Genomic DNA, 24214 nt, shown 5'->3' on the forward strand with positions numbered 1-24214 from the left:
TCAGTAAATTACCCACTAAGTTTGTGGGAATTTGGTGTACAGTTGCATCACAGGGAAAATTAGGCAATTGACACCACCAGTGAGCTGGATTTCCACTTAGCTTATGTGTAACTATTTGATGCGTTTTGGACTCAGAAAGTTAGGAAATTTACCACAATAGTTAGTTAATTAACCACCTCTGTTGCATAGTTGCATGTTTGTGGGAATCTAGTTAGTAGCGGCCTCACGAGGAAAATTAGGCAATTGACACGAGCAATTAGCTGAATTTCCACCTAGCTTCTGTGTAACAGGGTGATGTGTGTTGGACTCTAGAAGTTAGGAAATTTACATGAACATTCAGTAAAGTAACAACTTGCAATTCAAAATTTCATGTTTGTTGGCATGTCATCCGTAGTGGGCCTCAAAGGAGAAATTAGTCAATTGACACGAGGATTTAGGGGATTATCCGCCTAGCTCCTGTCTAACGGTTTCATATTTCATTGAATCTGTCAAGTAAGGCAATTTGCATGGAGGATCAATAAATTACCCACTAAGTTTGTGGGAATTTGGTGTGCAGTTGCCTCACAGGGAAAATTAGGCAATTAACACCACCAGTGAGCTGGATTTCCACTTAGCTTATGTGTAACTATTTGACATGTTTTGGCTTAAAAAGTTAGGAAATTTACCACAATAATTGGTTAATTAACCACCTCTGTTGCATAGTTACATCTTATTGGGAATCTAGTTTTTAGCGGCCTCACAAGGAAAACTAGGCAATTGACACGAGCAATTGGGTGAATTTCCACTTAGCTTCTGTGTAACTGGCTGATGTGTGTTGGACTCTGGAAGTTAGGAAATTTACATGAACAATCAGCAAAGTAACAACTTGCAATTCAAAATTTCATGTTTGTTGGCGTGTGATCCTTAGTGGTCCTCACAGGAGATATTAGTCAATTGACATGAGGATTTAGGGGATTATCCGCCTAGCTCCTGTCTACCGGTTTCATATTTCGTTAAATCTGTCAAGTTGGGCAATTTAGATGGAGAATCAGTAAATTACCCAGTAAGTTTGTGGGAATTTGGTGTGTAGTTGCCTCACAGGGAAAATTAGGCAATTGACACCACCAGCGAGCTGGATTTCCACTTAGCTTATGTGTCACTGTTTGATGCGTGTTGGACTCAGAAAGTTAGGAAATTTACCACAAAACTTAGTTAATTAACCACCTCTGTTGCATAGTTGCATGTTTGTGGAAATCTAGTTTCCAGCGGCCTTACAGGGAAAATTAGGCAATTGAGACGAGCAATTAGCTGAATTTCCACTTAGCTTCTGTGTAACTGGTTGATCTGTGTTGGACTCTGGAAGTTAGGAAATTTACATGAACAATCAGTAAAGTAACAACATGCAATTCAAAATTTCATGTTTGTTGGCATGTGATCCGTAGTGGGCCTTACAGGAGAAAGTAGTCAATTGACATGAGGATTTAGGGGATTATCCGCCTAGCTCCTGTCTAATGGTTTCATATTTCGTTGAATCTATCAAGTTAGGCAATTTACATGCAGAGTCAGTAAATTACCCACTAAGTTTGTGGGAATTTGGTGTGCAGTTGCCTCACAGGAAAAATTAAGCAATTGACACCACCGGTGAGTTGGATTTCCACTTAGCTTATGTGTAACTGTTTGATGCGTGTTGAACTCAGAAAGCTAGGAAATTTACCACAACAATTAGTTAATTAACCACCTCTGTTGCATAGTTGCATGTTTGTGGGAATCTAGTTTGCAGCGGCCTCACAGGGAAAATTAGGCAATTGACACGAGCAATTAGCTGAATTTGCACTTAGCTTCTGTGTAACTGGGTGATGTGTGTTGGACTTTGGAAGTTAGGAAATTTACATGAACAATCAGTAAAGTAACAACTTGCAATTCAAAATTTCATGTTTGTTGGCATGTGATCCGTAGTGGGCCTCACAAGAGAAATTAGTCAATTGACAGGAGGACTTGGGGGATTATCCGCCTAGCTCCTGTCTAACAGTTTCATATTTCGTTGAATCTGTCAAGTTAGGCAATTTACATGGAGAATCAGTAAATTACCCACTAAGTTTGTGGGAATTTGGTGTGCAGTTGCCTCACAGGGAAAATTAGGCAATTGACACCACCGGTGAGCTGGATTTCCACTTAGCTTATGTGTAACTGTTTGATGCGTGTTGGACTCAGAAAGTTAGGAAATTTAGCACAACAATTAGTTAATTAACCACCTCTGTTGCATAGTTGCATGTTTGTGGGAATCTAGTTTGCAGCGGCCTCACAGGGAAAATTAGGCAATTGACACGAGCAATTAGCTGAATTTGCACTTAGCTTCTGTGTAACTGGGTGATGTGTGTTGGACTCTGGAAGTTAGGAAATTTACATGAACATTCAGTAAAGTAACAACTTGCAATTCAAAATTTCATGTTTGTTGGCATGTGATCCATAGTGGGCCTCACAGGAGAAATTCGTCAATTGACAGGAGGACTTAGGGGATTATCCGCCTAGCTCCTGTCTAACGGTTTCATATTTCATTGAATCTATCAAGTTAGGCAATTTACATGGAGAATCAGTAAATTACCCACTAAGTTTGTGGGAATTTGGTGTACAGTTGCATCACAGGGAAAATTAGGCAATTGACACCACCAGTGAGCTGGATTTCCACTTAGCTTATGTGTAACTATTTGATGCGTTTTGGACTCAGAAAGTTAGGAAATTTACCACAATAGTTAGTTAATTAACCACCTCTGTTGCATAGTTGCATGTTTGTGGTAATCTAGTTTGTAGCGGCCTCACGAGGAAAATTAGGCAATTGACACGAGCAATTAGCTGAATTTCCACTTAGCTTCTGTGTAACAGGGTGATGTGTGTTGGACTCTAGAAGTTAGGAAATTTTGCATGAACAATCAGTAAAGTAACAACTTGCAATTCAAAATTTCATGTTTGTTGGCATGTCATCCGTAGTGGGCCTCAAAGGAGAAATTAGGTAATTGACACGAGGATTTAGGGGATTATCCGCCTAGCTCCTGTCTAACGGTTTCATATTTCATTGAATCTGTCAAGTAAGGCAATTTACATGGAGGATCAATAAATTACCCACTAAGTTTGTGGGAATTTGGTGTGCAGTTGCCTCACAGGGAAAATTAGGCAATTAACACCACCAGTGAGCTGGATTTCCACTTAGCTTATGTGTAACTATTTGATGTGTTTTGGCTCAGAAAGTTAGGAAATTTACCACAATAATTGGTTAATTAACCACCTCTGTTGCATAGTTACATCTTATTGGGAATCTAGTTTTTAGCGGCCTCACAAGGAAAACTAGGCAATTGACACGAGCAATTGGGTGAATTTCCACTTAGCTTCTGTGTAACTGGCTGATGTGTGTTGGACTCTGGAAGTTAGGAAATTTACATGAACAATCAGCAAAGTAACAACTTGCAATTCAAAATTTCATGTTTGTTGGCGTGTGATCCGTAGTGGTCCTCACAGGAGATATTAGTCAATTGACATGAGGATTTAGGGGATTATCCGCCTAGCTCCTGTCTACCGGTTTCATATTTCGTTAAATCTGTCAAGTTGGGCAATTTAGATGGAGAATCAGTAAATTACCCAGTAAGTTTGTGGGAATTTGGTGTGTAGTTGCCTCACTGGTAAAATTAGGCAATTGACACCACCAGTGAGCTGGATTTCCACTTAGCTTATGTGTAACTATTTGATGCGTGTTGGACTCAAAAAGTTAGAAAATTTTCCACAACAATTAGTTAATTAACCACCTCTGTTGCATTTTTGCATGTTTGTGGGAATCTAGTTTGTAGCGGCCTCACAAGGAAAATTAGGCAATTGACACGAGCAATTAGCTGAATTTCTACTGTTCTCCGGTGTAATTGTTTGATCTATGTTGGAGTGTGAAAGTTAGGAAATTGATGTGAAAAAGTAGTTAATTAACCACCTCTGTTGTATAATTTCATGTAAGTTGGAATCTGATCTTTTGTGGCCTGACAATGAATGTTAGCTAATTTACATGAAGAATGGTGTCATTATCCAATTAACCTGCATGTAACAATTTGATGTCCTGTCGTATGACAAGTAAAGTTAAGGATTTAATAATAATAATTAGTGTGTATACAATTTTCGGGTTTATGTTACAAGAAATATTGGATGGTATGAATTTTGAAGTGCTGTTTAATGTACTAACTAATGACTTTGTGATTATTGGATAATGGAAGAAGATGGGAAAAAAGAATGCACAAGTTACTGGCTGGAAGGTATTCAAGGGAGAATATTGGGAGCAAAAGAAGCAGGAGATGCATCAAAATATGGGAGCAATCACAGATGTAGCTTCAGCAATTTGGAAGGAGATGAGTAATGCTAATAGGGAGCCGTACAGGAATAAGGAGGAACAGCTGATAGAGGAGAAGAAGAAGAAGGAGGAGAAATATGTGTCCCCATTTTCTACTCGGTACTCCCCCACAAAATTCAAGGAAGTGGCAAACTTTATAAATGGCAAAGAAAATTTAAAGTGCAAGGTAGAAGAAATGGGGTTTGGTCATCTTCTTGGTATTATTTTGAATAAGCTGCCCAGAGATTTATGTCTGGAGTTGATTCATGCATATGACCCCCTAAGTAAACAAATCACCATAAGGGGGAAGACAAAGAAGGTAACTAGTACAGATGTTAGGAGGGTTCTTGGGTTACCAGATAAAGGCTCCAAAGTGAAGTTGGATGGTTTCAAGGATGAAGTAAATGAGCTGACGAAGGACTATACTTCACTGACATATTCTCAAATTGCGGAGAAGATAAAGAGTGATGAAGAAGATGGAAACTTTGAATTCTATTTTGTTCTTTTCACAGTGGGCACTCTTCTTTGTCCCACGAGAAGTACAAGTGTGAGTGACAAGGTGCTAAAAGTAATGGCCTGCACAGAAAATAATTGGCAAAAATTTGACTGGGCTTCCTTTGTGCTTGACGAGCTCAGTGAGGAAATTAAACGATACAATAGGAGCAATAAGGAAGGACAGACCAAGAGTGCCAAAGTTGTCAGAGGGTGCATCTACTTTTTATTGGTACTTGCATATTTTCTTACAAAATATGCCTTGTTGAATATGGTTTGACCATTAAACTGTTGATGTATTATGTAATTTGATTTTTGAGTCATGTTTTTTCTTTCTCTGTAGTTGTACTTCCTGCAAAGGGTCCCTCTGCAGGGAGGTGAACCAAAAGACAAAGACACCGTCAAACATTGGGATGATAAGGCTGTGAAGAGGAGAATTGACACGGAAAAGGAGAGCATTTTCTACAGTCCACCGGCTGCTGAAAGGAATGAGTCAACACAATGAGGAGCAGTAGAAGTTTCCATCATCCAGTGAGTAATACCAATGTGGTAATGTCTGTTAGTCAGACTTAATATTTGTTTGATGACGTACATTTACAATATGCAGGACATTAAGGAGTTTTTGGTCAATTTCAACAACACATTGAACAATGAGATGGCCAAGATTCAAAACTTTGTTTGTGATGAATTAGTTAAGCTGAAAAACAAAATTCTTAACCAGGGAGGCAATGAAGAAGAAGGAAAAGAACACCACACTGAGGAGGATGAAAATGAGCGGCCACAACATGATGATGTTATGATTGTAGAGGGCGAAGAAACACATGAAAGTGGTGACAAATCGCATGATGATGAACAGCAAGAAGAAGAAGAGGAAGATGAAGACGAGAATGACAATGTGAGAGAAGATAAAGCTACAAAAAAGGATACTGAAGATGAACAGGCAACTCAAACTGAAGAAGGAAACGAAGAAGGGAAAATAGTGGGTAAAGCAGTGCAGCTACCCATAAGGAGGTCAAGTAGATGTAAAGTCCCAATAGTTAAATCTCCTTACATGTCTACTTATGGCAGAAAGGTGAAAATGAGTGACAGGGATGCATTTTATACTGTGTACTGAGTGGTGTCAACCAGATGAGGCTCAAGAGTAAGTATAGTCAGTTATTATGGAGAAGACAACCTGTGAATAATACTACTATGCAACACTGACTACTTATTTTCACTTTCGTATTTGTTGTAGGGTCATGGTAGATATGTTTGGGCATTTGGCAACACAATCAGACCTACAAGCACTGGGTCCCAGAGGGTGGATAAGCAACAGGGTACGTGCACCTATTCAATTTACATCAAAATGGCCATCTATGGAATGTGCCACAATTTTAATTTAATTTTCCTGCTCCTTTATTTTACAGATCATGACTCTGATTGCCCACACCTTGAACGTTGACCAATAGAAGAGTGCCTCTGTGGTTAAAAGACACATATTTGATGCAGATTTCACGGTTAGTGCTATCCCCTATTAAGGGATCAATGCTTTAAATTGTGTAATCAAGTTATCGATACAGTTTCTTCATTGACAATTTTCATTGCTGTACAATTTGCTATTGTGATAGGTAAGGATGGTGCAGCAACACACAGCATGGCAAGTGGACAAACATCTGAAAGAACTACTCCCCCAACACTTGGGATACAATTTGGCTGAACGTGAATACATATTTGCACCTGTTGTGTTTGCACTACATTGGTTTTGCTTTGTGTTTGAACAGAGCACACTAAAGTTTTATGTGCTAGACTCTCTGCATGGTGGTGAGGATACAATGAAGCGCCAAAAGAAGAAGAATAAGTCTAATCTAGCATTAAAGGGGCAACAAATGATGGTGCAAACTTTTGTAAGTGGTGTAATTATTCTGCTACTTTTGTGGACAACCATAGTATCTCCTATGTGATAATCATTTGTAATTATGTAGAGGGCACACTTCATTGAAATACTAAGGAGAGTAAAGCCTGAGCTGGAGGCTTTGGCCAACCTAGATTCAAACAATGACATCTTGTATCCCACGGTTCATGTTCAAGACAATACGTGAGTCTTTTGTTCACTGAAAGTTATTTGTCATAAATTATAATTGACATAGATAAGCCAACATAGTGATGTGTTCATTTTTTCAGTGATGATTGTGGGGTTCATTTCATCATATATCTAAGAGAGTGGCCCGACCCACAAGAAAAGGATGGAGTTCTATTCACCATGCCTTATTATACAACAGTAGGTGTTGAATTATATGTTAATGACATCATGCATTTGTGTCAACTTACTGAGAATAGTTATTATTGTCCCATAGGATCAATACACATCTATACGGTGTGAGCTATTGTGGTGGCTCGTGACTCATAAAAGAAACATCAAGTCAGATGCTGTTGCCAAACACCTTGACCAGATTAACAAATAATGCAAGAGAAAGCGATGACTGATCAAATTCCTACCTTGTAGTTTTTGCTGATAAGCACTGTAATTGTTGTTGTGAACACTTTATGCGAACTTAAATGTTGTGCATACAAAAGATATTAATAAAGACTATTTTGATGGATTCATATTATCATTACTTGTTTACTTTCATTAGATGTACGGTTGACAACAGAAATTAGGGAATTTGCAACAACAAAATAGGAATTAACACCAAATGTTCGTCCATTTCCAACAAACAACCTACATTAAGGATTAGACCTTTGCACGAACGATTAGACAATTTGCAAGAGAGACAAATAAGTTAACAACAACAATTAGACCATTCACAAGTGTTGTTCATCAGCTGAACAACGCATCCTCTTAAATATGCAAGTGCCCTCCTTCACCTGAATAAGGTGTCTATTTCCATGAGGAACTAAGGAATTTGCAACTCCGATACATATATTCACAACTGGAATCAGTCCATTTACATGTGCCATCTTTGACCTAAACAGGGTGCCCATTTGCAAGGGGAACTAGCCAATTTGCAAGACACATGATTGGCTTCACATGTGGAATCAGTCCATTCACATGTGGACTGGTTCAGTTGAAGTATGTGTCCGTGAGGGAAAAAGTAGGGGAGATCACATTTGCAAGGGGAACTAGCCAATTTGCAAAAGACATACCTATATTCACACGTGGAATCAGTCCATTCACATGTGGACTGGTTCAGCTGAAGTATGTGTCCGTGAGGGAAAAAGTGGGGGACAGCGCATTTGTAAGGGGAAATGGCCAATTTGCAAAATACATACCTATATTCACACGTGGAATCAGTCCATTCACATTTGCAAGGGGGACTAGCTAATTTGCAAGACACATACCTGGCTTTACATGTGGACTGATTCACCTGATGCATGTGTCTGACTTAAGTGTAGGACAGCCCATTTGCAAGTGGGACTAGACAATTCGCACCATACATGCATATTTTCACAACTATAAATAGTCCATTTGCATGTGACCTACTCGTACTGAAGGAGGTGTCCGCGGGTGAACAGGTGTGCAAGGGCCTATTTGCAAATGAGATTAAACAATTTGCAACATAGGTATATATAGTTACAACTAAAAATAGTCCATTTGCATATGGACTGATTCACCTGGAGAAGGTGTCCAAGTATGGTTTCGTATACCATTTGCAAGTAACATTAGACAATTGGCAACACACATACATATATTCACAACTGCAATAAGTCCATTTACAGGTGACGATCCTCACCTGAAGAAGTTGTCTGTCAGTGGACAAGTAGGGGAGAGCTCATTTGCAAGTGACATTACACAATTCGCAACACACCAACATATATTTACAACTAAAAATAGTCCATTTGCATGTGGACTGATTCACTTGGAGAAGGTGTCCAAGTGTGGTTTCGTATACCATTTACAAGTGACATTAGACAATTGGCAACATACATATATATTCACAATTGTAATCAGTCCATTTACATATGATGACCTTCACCTGAAGAAGCTATCCGTTAGTGGACAGGCAGTGGAGAGCCCGTTTGCAAGTGACATTACACAATTTGCAACATACATACATATATTTACAACTAAAAATAGTCTATATGCATGTGGACAGATTACAGCCTAACATAACCTGGGATAGCTATAGTGACCTACTATCATGAAATTTTTCAACTATTGATAGCACTATATAAAATATAATCAAACCCACAACCAAAAAATCAAAATGGGTTGTCATAGCTACTTCTCCAACAACTCAACAACTACATAGTGGGGCTCATTTATGTACAAAAGTGACTGTGTATTGAACGAAAAAAATAAAAGACTATTTTCAGCAACAAAGTCACCCAGGGTTCGGGTTACTGCAAATCTTTCTAGTGTGATCAGCTTCACCACATCCTGAGCAATGATACAGTTTCTTCTACTGGAATTGTGATTCAATCCTCCTAACTCTGGGTCTTCCAGCACGACGAGTTGTCAATGGTGGTTGTAGGAAGATAGTGGACGAGTAATCTTCATATCGAAGGGAATCTGGCCTAGGGATGTCACGGGTCTCAACTGGAATCATGAGTCTGCCATAAATTTTCTTTTGGGCTGAGATTAAAAAGCAATCCTCAACATATGCATATATTACCATATACCTTCTTGATTGTGGCACATGCATGTGGGCAAGGTAGTCCTGACATTTACTAACCTTTGCAGGTGCATTCACGTAACACAAGATTTACCCGCACATCTAGGTTTCCCCATCTGACCCTGAAATTGTTCATTCCATAATTTTACACATCCATTCTTTTTGATCTGGCCACATGATCCATCAACTTTTCCTCTATATTAGGTCCCACACCACTAGTCCAATTCCTCATGGCTTCTTTGTTGTGGTACATCTTGTTTGCCAATTTTTCCCTGTGCTCATGTATCAAGATAGTTATGTTGTGCTTCCTCTCACCAGCAAGCCAAGCATTAAAGGATTCAACTAGATTTGTTTTGATATTGTCCCACCTCTTGTAAGGAAATTTACTTTGTGCCCAACGCTCAATGTCTCCATTTGTTTGAAGCCATTGTCCCAATTTTGGACAAAATGCCATTAGCTTTTCCATACTACAATCAAAGTCTCCATCAAGTCTTGCGTATGCAATAGAATCAAGTAATTTTAGTGCAACTTCCTTTGTCTGTTATCTTCAAAAACTCAGCACTGTAATTCTCCTTCACATGACGGTAGCAAAAAGCATGTCGATCTCCTCCAAACACGGCTTGCATTGCACCTTTTATTGAGTTGTCAATCCGATACTATTGTCACTTCTAATGATCCTGTAATATCCTTTATGATACCAAGAAACCATGCCTAGTCATCAAGCGTCTCACCTCCAACAATCGCCTATGCAAGTAGGAATAATTCATTATCCGCGTCATACGCTTGTGCTCCCAATAACGTTCCTTTGTACGGACCACTCAAGTAGCATCCATCCACATATAATATAGGTCTACCACCTTTCAAAAACCCTTCTACATAGCAACCGTATGCAATAAATACAACTTGAAATCTATTATCTGATGATGCAACCCACTTTGCTACCGTTTCTGGATCACTTTCCTTTAGCCTTTCACATATCCAAGGGATTAGCATATAAGACTCCTGCGGACAAGCATGAATTTTTGCCAATGCTTTCTCTTTCGCCCTATATGCTTGTTGGTAGTGGAGGCTCAACCCATACTCTCTTTCCAAATCCCATCTAATGTCATTTGGAGCTTTGTGCATGCAAGAAATCAACTCTATTATGACTACTGAAGCAAGTTTGCACCTCCTTCTCTAAGGGACAACTAAGTTGTATTGTACATAATGCAAGTGTTCATGGTTAAATCTTCTCACACCTAGGAATCCATTCTTCTCACCTACACCATATGCTAAAATTTCCCAGGGACAGCCATCTACACAGCACTTCACAATCATCTTATGCCTATCATTCTTTACATACTGGTAACCAAACTTGTGTGCAAGCCTATACTTATATAATGCCTCTCTAAAATGTTCAGTACTAACAAAGGTTTGCCCTCTTGACATCAATAAATCTACCTACTTTGATGAATTCATCACCGCTATTGGGTTTGGCAACATTTCCATACCTACACTTCCTATCAGTGTTGGCATATCTTGTACGGGAGATATGTTTATGTTGTCTGTGTCTAGATCCAATTCAATTGGAGATATTGACATTCCACAAGGGCCAACCAAATCATCTAACCTTCATAAACAAATACAGCTATTAAGTATTACAATTCAATTTATTAAAATTGGACATATTTCTTATCCTACACACAATCTTAATAAAACCAGTTGAAAACAACTTACTCTTGTACACTATCCAGCTGCGACACTTGTGTGAAGTCTTTCTCATTCTCACAAACATAAACATGGCCACTACTATTATTGTACTCAATTACTGTCCAACACCAATATCACCAACAAGATCCAAGAATGTGTCTCGATCAAAGCTAACTGTGTACTTCATTTTATATTCACAAGTCCTTGGCCACACATCATGAGCTACCATGCATTGTAGTTCTTCATATGTCATCCCTTCTCTAATCAATCTTCCAGTAATGATGCCCCCTTCATAAATGAATTTCCCTTCTGAGGTCTTTACAAAGTGCCCTCTAACATGAAAGATGCAAAATACTTGTTTCCCACTACTGCTAGCCATTTATCCTCTGCTGCTGCACATCATTCAAGTATGACACAATGTACGTTTAGACCAGCAATTTGATAATTGACAACAAGAATTAGTATTTTCACAACATTATATTGCTTTTTCTCACACACAACTAGAATTAACAAATTTACCATCGTACTATATATTTTCATCATTCCTCTGCGCATCTACCTGTCATATAACCCATTCCAGCCCACACACCCATTTCCCTTTCATTTTCGCCTACCTAAGTTCCTTCAGCAGCGTATTATGCTCAATATGCACCCACTTTTCAAAACATCGCAAACACCACATCTTTAACAACTTAAAACAAAATGAGCATGAATTTCTTAAACCATAAACACCGTCAGATTTGCAACTCACTCCCAACCTACATGCCCATGCACTTAAATACTCATTTCTTCCTCATGCACCCATCACAACCCACCTGTGCTAACCAAATCACACCAACAAAACCAAAATTTTAACAACAAAATCTTACCTCCCACGCCAACCTGATGCTACTTCCAGAGAAGACGCAACACTGTAGGGCACACTTGCGATTTCTCTCTCTTGCACCAACTCTAGCTTGGAGTCCGAAAGACAATAGAGGGACGGACCTTAAAAGTGAAGCTCTGCCACTGCGTTTTCTCAGCTCATGGTTGTCAGCTATCTCCCTTTCGTACCGGCATACTGCATGGGAGTCGTAGGAAATAAAGCCATCTCCCCCCTTTCCGTCTTTCTTCCGTCTTTTACACCCGCTGATAATATGTCTCATTTTCAGAGGGAAATGAGTTTTTACTAGGGGCAGTGGCGTCATTTCGTTTGTGGAATTAATATCAGATTGGCCCCTTGGTCCAGCAATGAGGTTTTAAAAAGTTTTGAGGGCTCTTTGACATTAATTGTGTTCTGCGGTCCTACAGTGAAATTCTCCCAATTTCATATTTCAAAACTAACCTTTTTAGGTTACTATTCATATAACCCTAAAAATTTAGCCAAATTTTAAAAAACATAACTAGTTATAAAAAAAATAGAAATAAAGTCATTCTAGGTTTTATTTGAAGCTTTCATAGAGATATTTAAGGAAAAAATACATCCCGGTTATGAATCCATCTCAGGTATGCCCAGGTTTCACGTAAAAATGCACTGTTCTTTTAGTCAATTTTCTGATTTTTCACAATTTATGCCTAACTTTGGATATGCATAATCTTTTGTAAAAAAACTCTAATTTTAATGAATTACCACTCATTTTAAAGCTGAAAATTAGATCTATTAGACTACCAAATTTCATGATCAAACACTTCCATTTGCCCAGAAATTTGTAGGTCCCAAAATTAGGTGCAATTAGGTCAAATTTTATCTTTTTTAAACCCTAATCTTGTACCATAATACTTTTCCATTTCAAACTACTAACTATTATGTCATCCAACATAAAACCATGCCTTATCCATAATATACAACATACAATAACCAAGAGTTAAACATTCATGCTTACATATAATACATAACATAGTTCCAAATTGTCATAACATAACCAAAATCTTCAAGCTAAAGTCACCTCTTTGCATTTTCCTTTGGAGCTTCCATTCCCTAAATGGTTACGATTTAAACATAATAGAGTGAGATTCCAAAGATCCTGGTAGCAAAGAACATCAATTATAACATTAAAATGCAAGGTCAATTCATGTTCTGTGCAAGTATTAGATCCAAGCATTAACATGCCATAAACATGATATCAATATGCCATGGAAAGGGAGCACATAACATACCATTCAACAACTCAACTAAACACATTTGCCAAGGCATCGATGTAAGAAGTTAATCACATTTCTATATTCATAACTTAACCACATCATAGCGTGCACACATAACACAAATAACCAAGACAAATTAACAGTAAAATTGAAAGTTCTTGCTAGCTCTTAAGACCCTTGATTCCTTGATATTATTCTTTTGTTCTTGAGCTCTTCTTTGCCAAATGTCAATGCCTATCAATCAAACAACAATGATGGCATTCCAATAAACTTCAACAACTCCATTAACATTTTAATCTAAAACCCTAACCCTTTAACCTTTATTTTAGGGTTTTAGCATAATCTTTTTTTAATTTAATTTTCATATATTTTTTCTATATAATTTTTCATGTAGAATCCAAATATAAACTTAAATTTATCAAAGTCCAAACCTTCCCATTACTTTTCACTTTGGCTGACTATGTATGTATTAGGGTTCAAAGTTTCATTTTCAATTTTAATGCTTTCAAACACATGTTCTTTACATATCCCTACACAATTTCAAGTCCCCAAACTCATTGGAAGCATCAATTCAACACAAATCAAATCCTAGCTCAATGAACCCAGCTGTGCCGAATTGAACCCCAAAGTTCCACAAGTTAGAATTCTTTCCAAAACAAGGTTTAGACACTATAATCCAAGCATTCTAATCCATAAACAAACTTTGACTCATCCATAACTCAATGTAAACCAAATTGGACAACATTAAATCCTAACATTTCCATGCTTCAGACTCTATGAAAACCATATCTAAAGCCATCAACTACAAGACATCTTAAACTAGAAAGGAAATCCGAGCTTTTACCTTGATTTGACACTTGATCTTCCTCTTCTCTTCCTTCTTCTTAGTTGACCGAAAAATACTCTCCCCTCTTGCCTCTTGGTTAGGCCAAAAAATGGCCAAGGGAGAGGAGGGTTTCATATTTATAATCTGCCAAAAATTACCACATGGTAAGTCTTCCATCTACCCCTTGATTTTAACCCTTAACACTTGGCATAATCTTGATCCATCTTCCTTCATGATCTTGCCACATATACTTCTTATGTGTCTCCTTATTTAATACCATGGGACACCTCACATGCGCCACCTATTACACACGTGTGGGAAATGTAAACTTTTTATTCAATAACTCCTTCTTCCAAGGTTACCCTTCAACAATTTGCATTATTCCATTTAGATCCTTTCCTCCTCATTTTGGTGCCATTTTCACTAGAAAAATAGGGAGAAATTTTGTGTTGCCAAGCGTATACTCATCACACTATATAATCTCCTATCAACGGTTGAATCTTTCTTAGATCTTATTAAATCCATTGCTTCCAAAACTTTATTTCTTTGTGCCAATATCCTCTTTTTAATAAGAAAAGCTTTTTTTTAATTTTCTCAAATTTTACTTCAACCTGTAACTCCTTTAATTAAAATTGTTATGAAATCAGGCTTCTGTCAACAAAAATTAAGCTTTAAATATTTTTAAAGCTGCCCTCTAAAGAATAATATTAAAATTCATAATAATTCCCTAAATAATTTTCCTAAATTTTCTATGAATTATTGAGTCCTCCACATATTTTAATTGATTCATTTTGGCCAATTTTCCTTTAATTAGCTAAAATTCTAAGAAAATACTGAAATTTTCAGAATAAATTATTTTTATACCATTTTTATTGTTCAAGCCTCAAATACTATTATGTGCCCTTTATTCTATTTTTTACAATTTTCTAGGAATTCTTGGGAATTTCGGCTATACCTTCCCACTCTAATAAATATTAACTGAATATTTTGAAAATGGCAATCTGGTCCCTGATCTAGTTTTAATTCAAAGTTATTCCATCTCTATTCCCACTACACTATCTGGCCCTTAGTCAAACCTAATTTCCTCATTTTTCAAGTTAAAATTAACAAGGCATGACATTATCTAGCAAGCAGGCCAATCGAGCCATTTTCTCTTGGATGGTGACTTATTAAGGAGAAAAGGCGAGCTGGTTCTAGGGGTTGATCAAGCATTAAGATAGCAAATTTTGGAATGGATGCACACTAGTCCCTAAAGAGGGCATTCTGGTATCCAAGCTACATACTAGCATGTTAAAAGTCTATTTTGGTGGAAGAAAATGATCCATGACATTACTAATTTTATCAAGCATTGTGACACTTGTGCCCAGTGTAAATATAAGACCACTGCTTCCCTAGGATTACTACAACCATTGTCTATTCCTAGTACGATTTAGGAAAAGTATTGCAATGGACTTCATAGAAGGGCTCCTTAAATCACATGGGAAAGATGCTATTTGGGTCACTATAGATAGAATGAGTAACTATGATCATTTTATCCCTCTCTCACACCCTTATTCAGCATCTACACTAGCTCAATTATTCATGGATCAATTGCTTAAATTACATGGAGCACCATCAGAGATTATTAGTGATAGAGACCCTATTTTTGTGAGTAATTTTTGGATAGAATTTCCAAGAGTAATGGAAGTAGATAAGAAATTTTATTCCTTACACCATCCTCAAATAGATGAACAATTAGAAGTCCTTGATAGGTGTTTGGAGACCTATTTAAGGTGCATGAATTAGGAGAAACTTAAGGAATGGAATAGGTGGTTATCACAAGCTGAATGGTAGTATAACACCAATTTTCACTCATCTACAAAGGCCTCTCCTTATGAGAGCTATTGTATGGTCAGAAACCCCCTATTTACTCCCCTTCCTACCCTATAATTATATTCTAGAAGCTGTAGACAAAAGCTTCGCAGCAAGGGAAGAGATGTTAGCCATCCTCAAGCCTCATTTCCACCAGGGTGCAAACATGATGAAGCAGAAATTTGATTCTCAAAAGGTTGATAAAGAATTTGCTATGGGGCTGGGTTTTCTTAAAATTATAACCCCATAGACAAATTTTTATAGCCTCAAGAAGCTCCCCAAAGCTAGCTCCTAGGTATTTTGATGGGCCTTACAAAGTCATAGAAAGGATTGGGAAGGTTGCCTATAGGATGAATCTTCCTCCTAAAACTAGAATCCATTCTGTTTTCACATCTCAATGCTTAAACTATGCCTTCGCCCATTGGTTAAGACTAGACAACCACCAGTTGGTTTTCCTGAGCTACCTACAGTTTAAGAACCTGAGTAGATTTTAAACAAAGGGGTGGGCAAAAGGAAGTAGTGAATAATTACTGATGTTCTGGTATAGTGGAAAGGAAAACCTAATGAAGAAGCTTCTTACATGCCTTTATTTCAATTTCAATGGCAATTTCCTAACTTTGTAATTCCAAATCCTTGATGACAAGGATCTTTTAGGGGCAAGGGCATTACTACGTACTTGCAGTCCGTATTATGTAAGTAAGGGAAGATAGGTCAACTGACAAAGGTTAGTAGTAGCCGTTAGACAAAAACTTGTTAGTTACTTGTTAATTATATTTATTTTTGTTAGTTAGTTGTTTAAGGATACTTCTAGATCAAATCGAGATGTACTACTGACTATTGAATGAATTCAAGGATTATCCAACAACTCACTAATGACTATTGAATGAATTCAAAGATTACCCAGCAACCCTCTCTCTCTCTGTTCTTATTCCTCTCCTTCTTTTTCCTTCTCCCCAGACATGTTTTAGACTTTTACAGTATGATTTATTATCCCATGCATTAAAAAAAATATAAATAGCTCATTTAAAAGAATTATTTTCCTTGTGAAGATTGAAAATGTCAATAATAATTTATTTTTATTTTATTTCAAATTATAGCAAAATTATATTTAAGGAAGGTGATACCATTAAACACTTGTTCAATTAAAGTTCACAATTTGTTTTAAAACTTAATAATTATAACCGTTATAATAATTATTTAATTACTATTTAATATAATAAAATAATATTGTAAATAAGTTATGTAGATGGTTCGTTATTTATTAGTTTAGAAAACAATTAATAAAAAATATTTTGAATAAAAGTAAAACCAAAACATAAATTATTTTATCGAATCTAAAATAACGTCTTTACATATTATGGAAGATAGACATTAAAAATAAAAAAATAAGCTATGCAAATGCAACATTGAGATATATAAGTTATTAATATTAAGAACCGAAATGAAATAGGGTTGTCATATGTCAAAATATTTGATATCTAAGTAGAAATGTCATTATTTAAAAAATAGATGGTAATTTTACTAATGAATATGATAAATAAGACAAATTGAGAATTTATCAGGGATTTCGCAAGTTTACCGACCCCTAAATTTGAGTTATTCAGTTGGCTTTTAAAAGAATTTTCCCAATATTATTTCACTTGTTTCAACTTGTGCTTTTAAGTTCCTTCAACATAAAAGAAGAAATGGTATCTCTATTGCATAAATCATTAAGTACTCTATCTGATGAGGTGAAGAAACCGCTTTATCTTTTTTTTTTTTAACTGAATAAGATAGAATAAGAGATTTATCTCTCTTAACTTTAATGCGGTGAAGTGGACCTTGAAATATCATAGAATAAGAGATTTGCAAATGCTAAAAATGTTGCTCATGGTACTAACCGGCGATCGAGGGCAAGAGTATGGCTCTTACAATTATGTAGCAATCATAACCGACACAAGAGTCGAGATTAATAACAAAAAGATCTATTCACTCATGTCAACTCAATTAAGAAACACAACATCTGAACACCATATATATAATCAAATATAAATAACTAACCAAAATAGGATATACAAAATTTGAACTCAGTCAAATTAAATGTTCCATGGCATACATTAAAGCCATCACATTGAGAATGATGCCTCGTTTAAGGGAGGAGTTGAGAATGATGCCTCGTCTAAGGGAAGAGAAAACCCTTTTAGAATTGATTGGTATTGATCTGTTCCCTAATATAAGACACAGTTTTATACTATTTAATATAGTAATGACACTCATTTCAATCAAAAATATTGAGAAAATAATTTTGAGAATACCCAAAAATGCTGTGACATTAAATCTCCAATCCCTTGTATATTTAATGATGCGCACTGCGAAATCTGTCAAACTGCAAGCTGTTGTGACAAACGCTAATAATAAGCAAAAAGTCCACAAAGTCATCATCGAGCAACCTCTCCTTGCCAATGATCTTGCTTCATCTGTCCAAAATTTTTTAATTTTAAAATATAGATAGTTACTAATAAAGCACTGAAACTAAAAGGAAAGAGAAAGAAGAGATAGGTAAGTACAGTTCTGGGTTGGATTTAGATCCTCCATTATCCAATACTCACGCATGAGTAAAACATCTTCCAGCCTATAATAGAATAATGTGAAAGACCCAAATGCAGCACGCAAAGGCCACAATATTATTGTTAAAGGCCACAAAATATTTGGGGAAAATGAACTTTTCTTTAGTTCAAAGTCATTCTGTGCTTCTCCGTCGACATCTATAAATAAAAAAAATGTAACCAAGTGTTATGAATGGGAAAAATAATTAAACGTTGAAATTAATTTTCATGGAAAGAAGAGATATGCATGTACCTGAGGAATAAGGATGCACCCGATTATCAGTTAGATCTGCCATTGATAAGCACACACTTGAAGGATGATGAACCTGATCATTAGTTAGATCTTCCATGGATAGGTCTCAAGTGTACGTATATTTTCTTCTTTTGTTTTCTCTCTTTTGATTCTTCTAGGGTGTATATATATAAGGTATAGCCATAGTGTAGGGATGAACATAGATTAAATATAAAAAGATAAAGGTATTTTAAATCAAAATCTTACTTACCGATTTAGTTAGCAAATCCATGATTTCCTGAGGTTGAATTTTTCAAATTGAACTGAAACTTCATAATAATGGTAAATGTAGATTCCACTGATTAATTAAGAAATCTATGTAACAAATATATTACATATAATTAATTAAATGGATTTTAAATTGGTAGTAATATTTTAGACAACATGCTGCTATATAAGAAGTTAAGATAATCGTTAAAAATATTAGAATAAAATATGATAGTGTGAGATGGCAAGTTCCCATCCGCAAATCATCGCTTGGGGCACGGAGTAATTTCTATTAATTTTGTGTTGTTTAGGCCACATTTTTTCAGATTTAAGACTTATGGAACAAAGTCCAACTATATATAATTAGAATTATTGGATTGATTTGGTCTCCCAGGAACAATTCATCAGCTACTTAGCTTTACTTTACTATTGAATAGCAAATTCCAATAAAAGAATGGGGATTTTTTTTATTTTTTTATTTTATTAACAAAAGTTAATCAAAAACTAAACAATATAACTGAAATATTTTATAATAATGTATAATATTGTTGAAAGATGAAGGCCTAAACCAACTTAAGAGGGTCCAATTAGTTAGTTCTTTATAAATTATTTTATATATTATTTATATTAGAATGAATTAGATTAGATAGGATTTATTTTTATCCTGATTTAAATTTTAATTTCAAGACATTAGATTTTGTCTTTAGACTTTATCTTTTTTTTATTATATATATCAAGCAAATACATCAATAAAGCTTTAAAACTGAGCATCAATTACTCAGCCAATTTCTTCTTCATTCTCTCTCCCTATTTTCTTCAAATATAAATTGCAATTGTTTTACAAAAATCGAAAAGTACATCCATCCGACTGAAGAAGGAAGACTAGTTATTTAAAACAATATTGAGAAATAGTATTCAATAGAATACAGTAATTAATTAAAATTATTAATAATTTGAAAGCTACTTGATTAATTATATATTATATATTTGATGCACCTCATAATTAATATATGGAGTTTAATCGTCATTAAGAATTAAGAATTTAAATTCAATTTGAAAAAGTCAGTCTCAAAATATCAGGGATTTTGTTAACTAATTTGGTAACTAAATTTTCATTAGAAATACTTTTGTGTTTTTATATTTCACCTGTAACTCCCGCACACACACCCACACACCTATAGAAGAATCAAAAGAAAGAAATTAAAAGAGGAAATATTCATGGAAGATTTAACTAATAACCAGATTTAACTAATTTTGTGGCCTTTATGCGTTCTAATCCAACTCATCAAGACACTCGGTGACGTATTTGAAGATATTTTACTCTTCCGTGCAATATGTGTGGTTATGAAAATGGAAGAACTGAACCTGCCGGGTAACGGTACTTATTTATCTCTTCTTTCATTTTCATTTTGGTTCTAATGTTTGATTAGTGACTATCTACGTTTTAATAAAACTCAAATATTTTGGACAGACAAAGCAACATCAGAGACAAGGATAGATTGCCTCATGGTAATTCTTTTGACGACATTTTGCATATTATTATCCAGCGTCACAATGGGTTGCTCTATATCATATGTTGCAAAGTTCAATATCTTCAAACGTCTAGAGGATTGGGAATTCAACTTTACAACAAAATATATATTCTTAACAATTATGGGTACAACGAGTGGCATTATAATGATATGGGATATGATACGTGTTATAATTTTTTTGGAGCAAATCAATGCAAATTAATTCTAAACTATGGTCTGTGAAACATCCTGCTTTTAACCCCTTAGAGTACGCGTTTGGAAGCGTTATGGTGCAAGCGATTCACGAAACAAGCTCGTAGATTGAAAGTTTACAGCAAAATTGAAACTTTTCCCCAAACTTTCAGTCCAGGTTGTGAGCTCAACTTCCAAAGTTGCGACTTGAGGTCACAGAGCATTTTCGGGTACTGTTCACTGAGTATTTTCCAGAATACAAGTCCAATTTTGGGAGGTATAACTCTTAGCACACATATCTGTTTTAAGTGATCCACCACTTGTTTTAAAGCTTAGAATGTGTACTTTAATCATATCAAATTTCATACCTTAACTCATTCATTTGATAAGTCAAACTGAAGCTAGAAATTGACTGCTTCAGGACCTATACTTTACCCATTAAACAACTTTTTCTTTAATTCTCCCTTCATTCGAACATGCAACAACTAGTCTTATAGATTCCCAATCATTCATATATTATGAGTTGCATGCCATTACATTATACATCAAACATTACATCACATTTCATGCTTGACATATCCACAATTAATTACGTAATTAGCGATGTCAATCATTACATTGAAACGCATGTAAATTCTCCACCTTTTTTGCTTCCATCTTCTTGCCCTTCTTCATGCATGCCTTCTTTTTATCATTTGGCCAACTATAGTTGGCTAAGGGAGGGCGAGATTTGGGAGAATCTCAGTAGCAAACAATTGTTAGAATGGCTGAACACCCAAGAGGGGGGTGAATTGGGTGTTGATTAAAATTAAAAATCTTTTCGCAATGTAATGAAATTCATAAGAAATTCTGAGTATAAAAAACAATGAATCGAGATAAACATAATCACAGTAGTAAAATGGTTTAGCTGGAAATATAAAGAGGTAAGGGAAGAGAAGATGCAAACAATGATTTATCCTGGTTCGGTCCTCACTGACCTACGTCCAGTCCCCAGGCTCCCCCTGAGATTTTCAATCGACTATCTCCCTCAAGTTTAACACGGGTACTTGAGAACCGCTACAACCACAAGTTTGATCCGGGCACTTGTGTCGTCACTTACAATCGTTCGACTAATCAGTCTAATTCAACAACAACCTCTCACTGAGGTAATACTCCCCCTTACACACCGTAAGGATACAATCTAGCAATGATAAAGAAGATTGAATATTTCTTCTCTCAAAGAAGTGATAGATGAAACTTAAGCACGTCTAGGAAACTCTCCTCTCTATCTTACGAATACATAAGTTTTAGTCTATGAAGTACAGAGACAGGGAGTTTTCTTTCGGAGCTCTAAATGAGAATACGTTGCTTCGGCATTTTAGCACTTGATGTTGTAAGCTCAGACTCTTCTCTTTTCTTTGTTTTGAATGCTCTTCTATTTATAGATGATGTTGGGTAGTTGACCGTTGAGCTTTTTCTTCCCGTTTGGCTTGAAGAATATGACCGTTGAAACTAGCCGTTGGAAGCTTCTGACGAACGTCGATTCTTCACATCATAAATTCGTTGTGGCTCTTTATCTGAAATAATGTTCCTCAGATCAAGTGATAAGTATCTGATAATCATAGACACAATAAGTTGGAAAACATGGAATCAATCATCAGATATTCAGAAAGTAAGATGAACTTACTTGATCGATGTCTTGATCGATAAAGCTTTGATCGATTATATTATCGATTAATTACATGAAGAAAAGATATAGCAGATAGATGCAATTATCGAATAGATTATGGATCATATGATGATCGAATAAATGATCGATAAATGATGAAGCATGAATACAGTGACCCAAAAATGATTTATGCAAGAATAAACCTTTTCAAGTTACGTTTGCCTTCGTGTCTTTTCGATAAAGAGTTATATGTTAAAAGAAGGCTGAGAAAAACTTGAAAGAAAATAGATCATTGATTTTAAGAATCATCATAGTCGACTGATGTTTAAATGGAAAACGTTCCATGATCGAACAAGTGATCGAACACTTATTGATCGAACAGATTATCGATATCCAAGTGTTACAGAAATGAAACTTCAGTCATTGATGATCGAACAAATTATCGATAATTGGATGATGGATAAGGTTATCGATAAACAATGAGTAAGAATATATTCAGCGAAAAATACAGACTATATGGATTAATCGAACAGGTGATCGATCAATGAATATTCGATCAAGTGATCGATAAAATGAAAAATAGAGATTTAATCCTGTAAGGTAAAGAAACTGATTATCGATCACGTTATGTGAAAACAGGAGTTTCAAGATGATCGATTAGGTGATCAAAAAAATGATTCAACATAAGTTAATGCAGTGAAGATAATAATCGATCATTTGACTGATAAATGTTTGATCGGTCAATTGATCGATAAAAGATTTTGAACGAATGGTTTTGACAGAGCACTATATCGAGTAAGAAGACATGTAATATTCGAACAAGTTATCGATAAAGGTCTGATCGATTAAGTGATCGATTATTCCCCGCAACATCTTATATTAAGCAGCTATACCAATGATCGAATAGGTGATCGATCAATCTAGCAAGTTATTGAGCAGACTAAATTATCTATCACGTGATCGATAAAACCTTGACAGTTATCGATTAGGTGATCGATAAACATATTCATCAATAACGTTATCCAAAAATCATTTATCCAACATGTTACTGATAAAACCTTAATAATATGTATGAAGATAAAAGAGAAGAACTGAAGAGATAGTACCAGGAACTCGATAAAATGATTGAGTATGTAGTTGTTTGATCAGGCTCGAGTAACATCTGATAATGGCTTCTCATTTCTTCATTTCTTCTAGTGCTTTTACTCAATAACATGTTTGAGTAGTATGTTGCTCGAGAGCTTAATCAATCAATGTAGAACTTCTGGTCTTTGCCTCCATAAATTCGAATTCTGATTCAAGCAGAACGAAGGTCAACTTTGAGTGATCATAACTCTTCCAATTCAACTCCAAATTTTGCAAATGACCTATCCCCAGAAAGCTCTTTGAGTCTACTTTATAATGCAACAAGAATCAACCCAAAATTCGTTGTGGTTACAAAGTTATATTCATCACAGTGACTGAAGGTCGGAATCAACGCGTTAATCCTTACTGCAATGTTTCGAGCAACATATCTCCCTCATATGAAACTCTTTGAAGTTGATTTTGGTGTCCATGAACCGTGTTCTGAGTCTAGTTTCATATGAATCAAGTTTCACCTCAAACGGATTTGTGGTTTGAGAGATATTGAAGAAATAATGAACCTATGTCAGAGCTGAACGAAGAACAGAGCATAACAGAGGATGCATTTTATCGATAACTTGATCGATAAATGGATGATCGATCAAGTGATCGATAATTGCCCATGAAAATCACCTCTGAAGCTTATTTTCCATGTTTATATGAAGGGTGACTCAATATATGATGGTATAACTTCCCGGTTGTATATTTTAGCTTCCGACTGAGCCATCCAAACTTCTGATTGAGCAT

General features: G+C 35.8%; 1 protein-coding gene across 1 annotated transcript; it reads left to right on the top strand.

Annotated features, from left to right (window-relative positions):
* Positions 1-5332: 5332 nt before the first annotated feature.
* LOC114740199 (uncharacterized) lies at positions 5333-7272 on the top strand. Its single transcript, XM_028928320.1, has 7 exons — positions 5333-5362; positions 5439-5938; positions 6066-6147; positions 6439-6714; positions 6793-6905; positions 6992-7088; positions 7165-7272. Exons 1-7 carry the CDS (start codon positions 5333-5335, stop codon positions 7270-7272), a joined length of 1206 nt encoding a protein of 401 aa, XP_028784153.1.
* Positions 7273-24214: the final 16942 nt, after the last annotated feature.

The sequence above is a fragment of the Neltuma alba genome, unplaced genomic scaffold (genome assembly GCF_004799145.2).
Source record: "Neltuma alba isolate B1F8T4 unplaced genomic scaffold, ASM479914v2 tig00003079_pilon, whole genome shotgun sequence".
NCBI lineage: Eukaryota > Viridiplantae > Streptophyta > Magnoliopsida > Fabales > Fabaceae > Neltuma > Neltuma alba.